Source organism: Somniosus microcephalus, chromosome 11 (genome assembly GCF_052327205.1).
Source record: "Somniosus microcephalus isolate GS21.2 chromosome 11, FLI_Smic_1.0, whole genome shotgun sequence".
NCBI classification, from domain to species: Eukaryota; Metazoa; Chordata; class Chondrichthyes; order Squaliformes; family Somniosidae; genus Somniosus; species Somniosus microcephalus.
Window position 1 is genome coordinate 202,745,187 of NC_140997.1, and position 13,466 is coordinate 202,758,652.

The window sequence follows — 13,466 nt, forward strand, 5'->3', positions numbered from 1 at the left end:
GGGGGAGGAGAGAGAGAGAGGGTGGGGGGAGGGAGGGAGGGAGAGTAAAGCGGGGCGAGACGGGAGGGAGAGAGAGGGTGAGGGAGGGAAAGAGTGAGGGGGTGGGACAGGGAGGGAGAGCTTACCTTCTTCCTTCGCAGGGGTCCATCGGGCCACCTTCCCCCCCCCCCCCCCCCCCCCCCGTCGCGCGCTCTCCTCTTCCCCCCCCCCCCCCAGGTCACGCTCTCTCTCTTTTTCCCCCCCCAGTCGCTCTTTCTCTTCCCCCCCCCCCCCAGTCGCTCTCTCGTCTCCCCCCCCCCCCCGTCGCTCTCTCTTCTCCCCCCCGCCAGTCGCTCCCTCTCCTCTCTCTTCCCGCCCCAGTCGCGCTCTCTTCTTTTTCCCCCCCCCCCCCAGTCGCTCTCTCTCTTTCTCCCCCCCCCCAGTCGCTCGCTCTCTCTCTTTCTCCCCCCCCGCCCCCCCAGTCGCTCTCTCTCTTCCCCCCGCCAGTCGCTCTCTCTCTCTCTCTCTTCCAACAACAACATGCCCTCAAAAGACCCTCGGCACCGCCGGGCACTCCAGCTAGTCTATCTATCTATCTATCTATATATATAATAAAGGAGTCGATCTGTCTGTCCTCGCGGGTGTGCGTCTGTCCGGCTATGCGCTCGAAAGTTATAACCGCCTACCTACGCGCGCGTTACCTCCGAAGAAAGCTTACGCTTCCGGGACACTGGTAAGTGTAGTGTATTTACTTTTCGGTCGGACAAAAATTGTTCGCGCCTTATGCAAAAAACCTTCAAAATTAAACTCATTATCTGCTAGCATTGATTGACTGACGTCAAGGTTCGACCAATCCTGTGCCGTCACGATTGACCAATCCTACAGTACGGTCCCCTGATGGTTGGCCAATCGGTGTGTGTGTGTGTGGGCGGGACTAATCGTTTTCATCTCGGGGATCTGGCAGCCATTGTTTCACTGCCATGACTTCAGCTTCCAGCTCAAACTACTTTGAAAGTTAGTATCTCTTTTAAAAATAACATAAGATTTACCAAAAACGTTTTATAAGTACTTTCATCTTTCATCTTTCAAGGTATTAAAAGGTAGAAATGTTGCCCGGCACCAGATTCACAGAGGGACACAGAGAGGCCCCAAAGCCTGGCACTCGATTTAAACCGCCCGGCCCAAAACAGCCCTGGCAAAGCCAGGCTCCCCCAGCTAGTATCACTGCCCGCCACTCGGAAAAAGAGCCGTTTATTCCAACTCTTTGCTTCCTGTCTGCCAACCAGTTCTCTATCCAAGTCAGTACCTTGCCCCCAATCCCATGTGCCTTAACTTTACACGCTAATCTCTTATGCAGGACCTTATCGAAAGCCTTCTGAAAGCCCAAATACACCACATCCGCTGGTTCTCTCTTATCTATTCTACCAGTTACATCCTCAAAAAATTCCAGTAGATTAGTCGAGCACGATTTACCTTTTGTAAATCCATGTTGACTTTGTCCGATCCTGTCACTGTTTTCCAAGTGCTCTGCTATTACATCTTTTATAATGGACTCTAGCATTTTCCCCGCTACCGATGTCAGGCTTACCGGTCTATAATTCCCCGTTTTCTCTCTACCACCTTTTTTGAATAGTGGGGTTACATTAGCTACCCTCCAATCCATGAGAACTGTTCCAGAGTCTATCGAATTTTGGAAGATGACCGGAAATGCATCTACTATTTCTAGGGCCACTTCCTTATGTACCCTAGGATGTAGATTATCAGGCCCTGGGGATTTATCGGCCTTCAATCCTGTCAATTTCCCTAACACCATTTCCCTACAAATACTGATTTCTTTCAGTCCCTCCCTCTCATTAGACCCTATGTTCCCTGACATCTCTGGGAGGTTATTTGTGTCCTACTTTGTGAAGACAGAACCAAAGTATGTATTTAATTGGTCTGCTATTTCTTTGTTCCCCATTATAAATTCCCCTGATTCTGACTGCAAGGGACCTACGCTTGACTTCACCAATCTTTTTCTCTTCACATATCTATAAAAGCTTTTACAATCAGTTTTTATGTTCCCTGCAAACTTACTCTCATAATCTATTTTCCCCCTCTTAATGAATTCCTTTGCTGAATCCTAAACTGCTCCCAAACCTCAGGTTTACTACTTTTTCTGGCCAATTTATATGTCCTCGCCTTGGATCTTATGTTATTCCTAATTTCCCTCGTTAGCCACGGTTGAGTCACCTTTTTTGTTTTATTTTTATGCCAAATAGGGATGAACAAATTCTGTAGTTTATCCATGCGATCTTTGAATGTTTGCCATTGCCTATCCACCGTCAACCCTTTGAGTAACATTCCCCAATCAATCCTACCCAACTCGCGCCTCATACCATCGTAGTTTCCTTTATTTAAATTTAGGACCCTAGCCTCTGAGTCAACTACTTCACTCTCCATCTTAATGAAGAATTCCATCATATTATGATCGCTCTGACCCAAGGGGCCTCGCACAACAAGATTGCTAATTAATCCTTTCTCATTACATAATACCCAGTCTAAGATGGCCTGATTTCTAGTTGGTTCCTCGACATATTGGTCCAGGAAACCATCCCGTATACACTCTAGGAATTCTTCCTCCACAGTATTGTTACTAATTTGGTTAGCCCAATCTATATGTAGATTAAAGTCACCCATGATGACTGCTGTGCCCTTATTGCAAGCTTCTCCAATTTCCCTTTTAATGCCATCCCCAACCTCCGCATTACTGTTTGAAGGTCTATATACCACTCCCACTAACGTTTTCTGCCCCTTGGTATTGCTCAGTTCTACCCATACAGATTCCACATCATCAGAGCTAATATCCTTCCTTTCAATTGTGTTAATCCCCTCTTTAACCAGCAATGCTACCCCACCTCCTTTTCCTTTTTGCCTATCTTTCCTGAATATTGAATACCCCTGGATGTTGAGTTGCTAGCCTTGGTCACCCTGGAGCCATGTTTCCGTAATCCCAATCATATCATATCCGTTTACCTCTATTTGTGCAGCTCATTCATCCACCTTATTACGAATGCTCCTCACAGTAAGACAGAAGGCCTTCAGGCTTGTTTTTTTAACACTCTTGCACCTTTTAGAATTATTACTTACTGTGGCCATGTTTGATTTAAACCCTTGATTTCTCTGACTGCCACCTTTTTGTTTTTCTCCTTCCTGTCTTTTGCTTCTATCCTTGTTTTCCTTTCCTCTGTCTCCCTGCTCAGGTTCCCAACCCCCTGCCATTTTAGTTTAAACCCTCCCCCAGAGCACTAGCAAACACTCCCCCTAGGACATCGGTCCTGGTCCTGCCCAGGTGCCAACCGTCCTGTTTGTACTGGTCCCAGCTGCCCCTGAACCGGTTCCAATGTTCGGTGGTAGAGTGAAGATATTTGAACTCCAGTGAGACCACATCTGGAGTACTGCGTGCAGTTTTGGTCACCTTATTTAAGGAGGGGTATACTTGCAATGGAGGCAGTTCAGAGAAGGGTCACTCGGTTGATTCCTGAGATGAAGGGGTTGTCTTATGATGAAAGGTTGAGTAGATTGGGCCTATACTCATTGGAGTTTAGAAGAATGAGAGGTGATCTTATTGAAACCTATAAGATTCTGAGTGGGCTTGACAGGGTGGTTGCAGGGAGGATGTTTCCCCTCGTGGGGGAAATCTAGAACTAGGGAGCATATTTTCAGGACAAGGGGGCACCCATTTAAAACAGAGATGAGGAGGAATTTCTTCTCTCAGATGGTCGTGAATCTTTGGAATTCTCTACCCCAGAGAGCTGTGGAGGCGGAGTCATTGAATATATTCAAGGCGGAGATAGACAGATATTTGAGCTACAGGGGAGTCAAGGGTTATGGGGAGCGGGCGGGAAAGTGGAGTTGAGGCCGTGATTGTACTGAATGGCGAAGGAGGCTCGAGGGGTCAAATGGCCTACTCCTATTTCTTACGTTCTTTTTTAACTGGAGCTGATGCATTATTTTGGAATGAGCATTGAAACTCCCCTCGACTGACCCACAGGTGCAAGCTTGGCCCTTTCGAACTGATAAACTTGCAGGAGCAGGTAGATGTAATTTGTTTGTTTGACTGGTCCTAGTTGTTGAACACATATTAGTATGCTAAATTGAGAGCCCCTACATATGCCCAAGTATATATATATGCAATGTGTTGCATGGATATCTGTACATGGACACAACATGATGCCAAATATTGAAAGAAACTAGAACACAAATATGTTTGTCAAGTATAACATAATAGATTGCTTAATTATGGTGTCATTTAGATAAGGATGTGATAAGGGAATTAGTTCTCTGAAAAATCGTCTTGGTATGCTGAGCTTTACATTTTGAATTTAATGACTTGATCAGTAAATTTGTATACTGCCTCAGATTGCTGTTTCCATATGAAAATCAGCATACTGGAAACTGCATATATTTTCTATATTTTGACTTGCCAACAAATAACTTAAATTTACAGTTAACTCTGCATCTTTACTTATATTGTAAATGCCAAACTGCATCTTCGGAGCTGGTAGAGTTTCAACGCTCTTTATACTGTACTAAAGCAACCTTGTCCCATTTATCTTTGTCATAACAGCAGCAAAATTGAAATTGGTGAAGTGGAAAGCCAATTTTTTCATCTGTCCGTCATGATGGAGGGTGGGGGGATTGAAGCATGTGAGGATGCAGGTGCTTTTATTTTAAAAAATGTAAATCCCACTGACGTAATAAAACTCACTACACACTTGGCTTGAGCATAAAGCAGGGCTTTAATCAACTTGTTTCAGAACATGGAAGTCTAGTTGTATTTCACTAGCTCCTTGTCTTACAAAATGTCCCTGGAAAGCTGGGGCCCACGCCCGAGTATTTATACTCCTTGGCTGGCGCCACCAGCTGGCCGTCCAGCATTATTTCATAAGTCGTTTCTTGATGATGAGATTTATAACACCCACCACACGTCCTCGGGTCACTTCGCCATATGGCTATATGCAAGTCCTCAAATGAACCACATCCTTGCCTCTCTTTGACCTCTTACTGGCAATATTCTTGTCTGTTTTAATGCCAGATTAAATGTTCTGCGTAATTGCCACAAAAAAACCCCACACCATGCACAGGTCGCCAGGGGTTCGGTAACGGGCTACAGCACTATGTCTCTGAGTGCCCCACTGCTGGGGTATCCAGATCATGGGGTTTTCACTGTAAACCTGATACTAGGCTAATTTTTCAATATCATACTTGTATAAAATTTGTCACTGTACAGAGCTTGTCATCTATTCCTAGCCTATAGAATGTGTAATATACATATTGTACTAGAGTAACGAGTATTCTTTCCCCCTTAGGTTAAACCAGGATCACCGCTGATAATTATTAAAGAAAAGGAAAAACTCTATGGCCCGCAAAGCTATGTGAAGTTTACAGTCACCTTGTCTGATACTAGGCTAATAAGCCAAGGGCCAATATCAACTACTCTGGTCCTTTCCAACTCAATGACAGACCAGTCAATCTCTATTCCAGTCAAAGTCCTGCATATTGCTGATAAAAGTACAGAAGCACAACGTAAGTTTGTATATTTGGATAATCTTCTTTAGAATAACAGTTGATTAAATTGATTTATAAACACGGTACTTCTGCACAGGCTCATTCTGCAGAGATGTGTTACAGGCAAGCCAGATACCTCAGAAGGAAGAACAAGGTGAAAGTATTCAACAAATTGCCCTGACCTATTCCTCCACCCCTCTAAATGCATGCCCCATTTAAAGAAACCATAAGGCTAAGGCAACTTGGAAAAGTGAGTACAGGACACACTCTATAGAGGAGAGTTGCATCCTACTAACCCCATTGTTCATAAGCAAGAAGCGCAGAGTTATCCTGACCCTGATATTTTTTGCAGTGGCAAGAAAACATACGAAAATGATGGGCATGAAAAGACCAGCCTGTCCATCATGCCTGCCCCATACTCCTGATGCCTGGAGCATCTTGACAAGACAGTTCCTTCCGCCCCCCCCCCCCCCCCTGCCAACCACCCTTGCCCCTCGCAGCCATGTAATCTCCTGAGAGGCAAAACATTTTTTAAAATAGGTCCAATAAGGGGGGGAAAACTCTGTAAAATTCCTACCGATCAACTCAAGCTATTGAAACCAATCCAGGAGATCTCATTGACCATGCATATGTTAACTGTTAATCCACTTACCTTTTTATCTGGTGTGATTCCAGCCAAGAACCAGTCCAGCTCTCCTGAAGGCATGGAGAGAGTCAGCACACGCCTAACAAGCTGGTAAATCATTCCAGAAGCTCGCTACGCTCTGGGAAAAGAAGAACCGCCTAACATCTATCCTATTCCTATATTTGCATAGTTTAAATACATGTCTCTTGGTCCTCCCCAATCTGTCAAACAGAAACAATCTATCAAAAGGCATGCATTCTAGCCCTTTCATTATTTTATATACTTCTATCAGGTTGCCTCCCAGTCTATGTTGCTTTGAAGCACATAGACCCAGCTCTTTAAGCCTATCTGAGTAACTACGGTTCTTTAAACTAGAAATCATTCTTGTAGCTCTCATGACCTTTTCTAAGGCCATGATATCATGTACCATGTGAGGGGACCAAAACTAGGCATAGTCCTCCAAGTGCTGTCTAATCAACAACCTGTGTAATGACCGAATGGTCATCTTTAATTTATACTGAATGGTTCTATTAATACAACCCAATACCCTGTTTGTTTTGACTACGCCTTCTCTGCATTGGTCAGAAACCTTCACTGATCTGTGCACAGTAACACCTAGATCCTTTTCTCACTTAACTGCTTTCAGTATTGTTACCTGTAAATGATAACCTGCATGCATGACACTATTTATTTAGGTTAAACGCCATTTGCCATTGCTTGGCCCATTCCCCTCGTGCATCTAAATCTTTTCACAGAAGATTGTACTCTTCTAGTTTTAACCCTTGCACAAAGCTGTTCCTTAATATAAATGGATTGCCAAACAATTGTTTCATCCTACTAGCGACACCCTTATAGATATTGGATTACTTTCTGCTTCATAGATTGACTTAGTTGATCATTTTCAGCTCTCAAGATCTAGAGACCAAATTAATAGAAATTCCTTTCTCAACTAACAAACTTGTAGATGAACAAGTAGTGACTTCACTGGAAAGTTTATAGGTACAGCAGCAAAGACTGAGAGCAAGCCCTGTCAAGGCTCCAAAAATAGCCAATTTATCCAAGCTGTACATTCAGCTGTTCAGTCTTTTGAGGTAGTGAACTTCATACTTGAGATCTAGAGAGCCCACTGGAGAGGGCAGCAGGGAGTGTAAAATGAGTGTGTCCCTGGGGCGGCCTGCATGCCCCAGCAATACCTCCATTCACCATTTTCCCAGGTATCAATGGATTGTTAGTGGGGGATTACATCTGATATTTTTATACAAGTGGGACCTTGTTTTTCTGAGTTGCTGGGCTGAAAGAGTGAAGGTTACTTCCTTTATCTCAAGGATGTTCCAGAAATGGAAGTTTTTTTTAAAAAGTAATGATCAATGTTCCTATAAAGGAAATGTGGACCCGACAAATGCAGAAGATTCTGCTTTTGCATGCTAGAGGGAAGATGCCGCCTTGACAGGAAACTCAAAAGCTTTACTAATTTGTAGCCCCACCGAACAGCTAAAAAGGATAAAACTATTGTGAATCAAAGGATCATGACTCATGATGATAGCATGAGTGCAATTCCTTCAAGGTGTACATCCAGAAGATTGGTTTGTGGCTGTGGACCTTGAGCATGTGTAATTGAACATGTAGAGTAAAGAATCTGAGTACTTGAGATTCAATATAGAGGCAATGGATTGAAACCAAGTTCTTATATTGACATTCAGCCTTTCTCAGTCTTGGGCACTTTCTATATTCATTCTTATCTACACAGTTGGTTTGTCAGATTTCCTCTTGAGATATTGCATTGACTTTTGACCCAACAAGTCTTAAGCTTGCCAAGTAGCTTGAACGCGCCATCAGGAAGCAAGATTCAGACATAATATTGTGTTGATCGTGGGGTTTGACAATTTGATACCTGATCCACATCTCCTCATTAGACAGATGCAACTGAACCTTATACAATGGTCCTGGAAGTGCACGCTGTTGTCCTAAAAGGTTGATATCAATGAAGAGGCAGCCATTATCTTGAAGTGATGCTATTGAGCAAATGTTTTGACTAAATTATGATGTGCCTATCTTTAGGAAATAGGGACCCCATCACATATAAACATGTTTAAACTCCAAATTAGATGGCTAGCTCTTTTTTTACAGGGTGACATGCTCAATAAATCGGTGAGCTGGAAGGCACACTCCTGATTCCTGTGTGTTGACACCATTAATAATATGGGCACCTCACCATCCTTCCTGCTCAACAATTTCTAGGGTCCATTACGTGACAGTTTACAACTGGAGCAGAAACAGGATCCAGGCACACACACACTCCTTTCATTTAGTGGTCACCCTATTTATTTTCAAGGACTTGTCATCAAGAAACAGATTTGTTAGTGACTTTTCAGAATGTAGGTTGTAAAGTTTTTGCTCAAGCCATGATACTCTACAACATGGACGAAGGAGAGAGAACAGTAATTTTACTAACATCGCTGTTATTTCAACTGTAAAATTTCTACTTTGTTTTTTCCTTTTTCTTGTAGCTACTAATTGTTGCAGGGCTATAGTTCCATGGGTGCCAACCACTCTGGTACCTCATCCAGGTGGCTAGACAGATAGTGTGTGTTGGGTTATTTAGCTGGGGAAGGAGGACAGAACCACAGCCAAGACTTGCCCTGTTCTCCCTAATATACACACTCATATTTTCTATCACGGGTCACTGGAAACCAGTCTGGATTGGAAAATTTAGCTCCAGTCGTTACCCCAAGCCCTGGGCTAGGCCAGGGCCATTAAGATGATTGCAGCATCTGTACCACCACCCCATCTAAGATCCGCTGACTCAGCACAAACCGGGGAATGAAGCTGGGGCCTTTCTCATCTGTATGGTTTAGTTCCACATTGCAGTGCTTTCAACAACCAAACCCTCATAAATGCACTGTTACTTACACTCCTCATTTAAAAAAAATTAATGTTTTTTATTGGGAAATGTGTGTTGAAACATGTGTGAATTGCAACATGTAACTCAATAAGGTGCAAAAGAGTGAAATTTTCACCGTTTTAGCTGTTTCATTTTGTCTTTTCTCAGCTGATATCGCAGCAGTTCACTGGGAAGGTGTTGGTTTCTTCCAGCAGTTCATCCAGTCGTATCAAGTTATGTTCTTCACACTTTTTGCGCTGCTTGCTGGGACTGCAATCATGATTATTGGTAAGCACCACTAGTTTGAAGAAAAGTTCGACTGTTCTGTTCTGATTTTACTGTTCTTAAAAATTGATTTTCATTTTCAGCCTATCATGCATTCTTTACACCACGGGAACCAAGTTATCACCCAGCATTTATACCTCGGACCCCGCCTCAAGGAGGTAAACATACCGATATGCTTATTTTATTACTAATATATTTATTCGCAGAAGTTTCTGTTCAATTTTAGAAATTGATCGTTGTTTAATTTGATGGTCGAGAGCTTGCTTTGGGCATCTTTAAATCTAAATGAGTTGGATGTTTAGTATTTTGGCTCTCGTTTTTGAACTATCCAATCAAAATACAAGATGAGACATTTGTGTAGAAATGTAATTTATTTTTCATATTGAATTAATTTTAATATCTTAATTGGTTATATTTTATTGATTTATATTCTTTACAGGACTTGTATATTACAGAAATATTTATGGTGATGGTATCCTAAGCATTTAACAACTGCTAATTATAACTGAACTCTCAAAATTCCTAAAATATTTAATGCAGAGAGGCGTAGCTGAAATTACTGATTTGTTGCATACAGTATTTTCAGGTTGCGTTAGTGTTTGCTGAACAAATACACTTTTAGTTTTTGTATTTTTGGCACTTGCAGAACACCATATGAAGTCATTTTTGGGTTTCAGGTATGTAGAATGTTGCTTAGGGTACAGAAAGCTAAGTTCTAGTTGAAATAAATTACTTAATGATTTTATAAGTACTGCACCAAGAGGAAATGGTTGATTCGCCTTCTGTATGACAGGAACCTTGGTAGAGAGAAATGTGTTGCAGAAAGATCCTCGCTTTTGACAATTCTATGATCTTTTCATTAAAAAAAAATTTGATTCTTGCTGGTTTTTTACTTAGTGAGTGGTGTCAGTGCTGGAATCAGAAAAAAGATCCCTGTCCCACTCTACACTTTTTTTGAATCCAGTGTCAATCTCAATCACAAAACCGTACCTAGAGAGAGAAAAGCTGCTTCCATTCTGTCCCAATTTAGCCCTAGTCTCTGATGAGCTGTTCCCACGCTCTCCTCGACAATGTGAATTCTTCCATTCTATGATTCTATTGCTGTTAATGAAAATTATTGGTGAGTTTTTGCTGTGTACCTGTGTCATTGTATCTGAACTAATTTTACATGGCAGTCTTGCCAGCTGTCAGAAGGAACAGACTTTTATCAGCTCAGTCTGAGCTGCATTGGAAATCTTTTCCTAGACAAAGAATATGTTAATCCGCTGCACCACCCAGTTAATCAAATCTTGTCCTTGTTGTCTGGCCGTTTATAAGCCATCATTTAGGCTTCACACTAAGTATGCTCTGCAGGGAAGCTTGAGAAAGCAGTAAAAAAAAACATACAGGATACTGGGCTTCATAAATAGAGGCATAGAGTACAAATGCAAGGAAGTTATGATGAACCTTTATAAAATACTGGTTTGGCCTCAACTGGAGTATTGTGTCCAATTCTGGGCATCACACTTTAGGAAGGATGTGAAGGCCTTGGAGAGGGTGCAGAAAATACTTAAAAGAATGATCAAGGGATGAGGGACTTCAGTTACGTGGATGGACTGGAGAAACTGGGGTTGTTCTCTTTGGAGCAGAGAAGGTTGAGAGGAGATTTGATAGAGGTGAACAAAATCATGAGGGGTCTAGACAGCGTAGATAGAAACTGTTCCCATTGGCGGAAGGGTCGAGAACCAGAGGACACAGATTTAAGGTGACTGGCAGAAGAACCAAAGGAGATATGAGGAAAATCTTTTTTACACAGCGAGTGGTTAGGATCTAGAATGCACTGCTTGAGCGGCAGATTCAGTCGTGGCTTTCTAAAGGGAATTGGATAAGTACCTGAAGGAAAAACATTTGCGGGGCAGTGAGACTAGCTGAAGTGCTCTTGCAGAGAGTCGGCACGGGCTCAACAGGCCAAATGGTCTCCTTCTGCGTTGTAACCATTCTATGATTCTAGAATAAGAGCCGATCGTGTATAAAGCCTCTGAGTGCATACAAAAGTAGCCATTAATAGCTTCATAAAGTAATAAATTGGAACAGAACTGTATTAAAGTTTCAATGCTGTTGATTTCTTTTAGGGTTTTCTCCGCGTCCTACTCATTTTAATACTAGCATGCACTCCAGCAATCGAAGCAGTCCACGGGCCCAATTGTGGAGCACAGCTTATCCATCCAACGGATCTTCACCAGGAAACAGTTGATATGAAGAAAAGAATGCCGAATGCAACTAAGGAGCATTTGCCCACAATCTTTCTAAACTACAGTGCCTTTTTTTCTGTTTTTTTTACAAAAATGTTTATCCCTACCTCTCGTGAAGGCATTGACCCCTTGTTGGTGTATGTTTGCAGAGGGCACCGTTCACTCTCCAGTGTCCTGCCTAATTAGCCATACCTGCGTGCTGTCCTGACCCGACGCGGAAGCACTTGCAGCAGGGTTGTGGTATGGTGATCAGGAACACGTCATTTTCTTCCTCCTCAACTCAGGACATTGAGGTCAACTGTAGTGCCTGAGTATCATTCCAGCTTAGATCAGGTAACTGAGCACAAACCAGTGATTAAGGCTAGGTCTGTATGGCTCAGCTATTTGTTGGATAAACGTTTGAGCCATTAGGAAGCTCTCCAGTGTCTCATCAAAGTAATATGTGAACATCCACAAACTAATATGTGAACATCCACATGGAAAAATGAACACCATGGTAGATAAATGTGTTTGCTGTGATTCTGACCAGTTTACTTTTTGTAGTAAACAGTGGTATTCAAAATGTGTGTTTTGCAGTTGGTAGTTTTGACTTCAATTAACTTTTCACTTTTTTTAATGTTGCAGTGTGAGTTATACTTTGCATTTTTTTTCACTGTTTGTGAAAGCTTCGGGCGCCTTTTCATTTGACCAACTGTTTTGAAGTAGTGCTTATTTGAAAAAACAAAAGTATTTGCATATTTTGTAATATATTAACCTAGTTTTGAGTAGCTAAGAGTCTGAATTGCATTTTTTCTGTGAAATTGTATGAATAAAGAATGGTAAAATTTATTTTGGTAATCTGTAAAATTGAGCCTCTGTTTTATAACTTTTATGATTTTTGTGGTATTAATTTTTATTTGGATTATCGCAGCAAAGGTCAAGAGCCTTCAAGCTCAGTAAATGGAAGCTTTTTAATAAAATACAAGTGTAATTTGGAAAATATGCAGCCATTGTAAATCCAATGTATCCATTCAGTTTTGTTTCTCAGGCAGTTAATAGTGGTCATTCTGTGAAAACATAACTCCTTGCTTTTCTATGACTGACATAATACCTCAGTACAGTAGCCGAACCAAGCTTATGCTTGTAGTTGTAATGTGATAAATATAATGTGAAGATTATGCAGCATGTCTTAAGTGCTAAGTTTACTTGAACAGACCAAATGCTTAGCATCATGTGATCCTTTAAGTTAGCCTGATTTACCTGTTCTTGTGAATGTGATTTTGTGTAATCTTGAAGTTGTATCATTGACTGGTCTTAAAAACCACTGCAATTAATGAGTGATATGAACAGTTGTGAAACTACTAGGCTTTTTCCGTTTATTTTTAATTTAATGCTTTCAAAGTGATGCACTGTGCTGTTTTTGTAAGTGCTTGTCAAATAATAAATTTCAATCAGTGACTCTCTTATTGCTTTTGTTCAGTCATTTGTTTAGTTGAATACATATATTATCATTTTTAGATTGCTTACTCTTGGGACACCCACTAGCAAGTATTAAATTAAATATTCATAAAGAGCATCTGATTCTTTCATTGGAAACGCCCTGCCGATAACATTATAATACAGCTGTCAAATGTAGCTTTATAAGAATCCTACAAGACTCTTATCTATCCAAAGCCCACATGGGAATATGAGGGATGCACTTTTGGTGAAGTACCAAAGTGTTAAACCAGAGAGTATTGTAGGTGCAGAGAGGGCACCAGACAAAAGTATGACAAAGGATATTGGCCACAACAAAACATGTTTTCAGTATCGTACCATCTGGAAAAGAAGTGAAAACGCTGAAGAACAAAACTGAAGATGGAGGGGAGACTATTTTTGAGAATTTTTCACTCAGAAAATGCTAACTCACTATTGAATTATTGATCAACAAATATCC

The 13,466-nt window shown here is 41.6% G+C and overlaps 1 protein-coding gene across 1 annotated transcript in view; it reads left to right on the top strand.

Annotated features, from left to right (window-relative positions):
- Positions 1 to 12,993, top strand: part of nup210 (nucleoporin 210) — a 139,177-nt gene extending 126,184 nt beyond the window's left edge. Inside the window, exons 37-40 of the mRNA XM_086001713.1 lie at positions 5,331 to 5,547; positions 9,204 to 9,323; positions 9,404 to 9,478; positions 11,432 to 12,993. Of these exons, the coding sequence (XP_085857839.1) occupies positions 5,331 to 5,547; positions 9,204 to 9,323; positions 9,404 to 9,478; positions 11,432 to 11,553 (534 nt within the window). The 3' untranslated portion in view covers positions 11,554 to 12,993. The remainder of the gene's footprint in view (positions 1 to 5,330; positions 5,548 to 9,203; positions 9,324 to 9,403; positions 9,479 to 11,431) is intronic.
- The last annotated feature ends 473 nt before the right edge of the window (positions 12,994 to 13,466 follow it).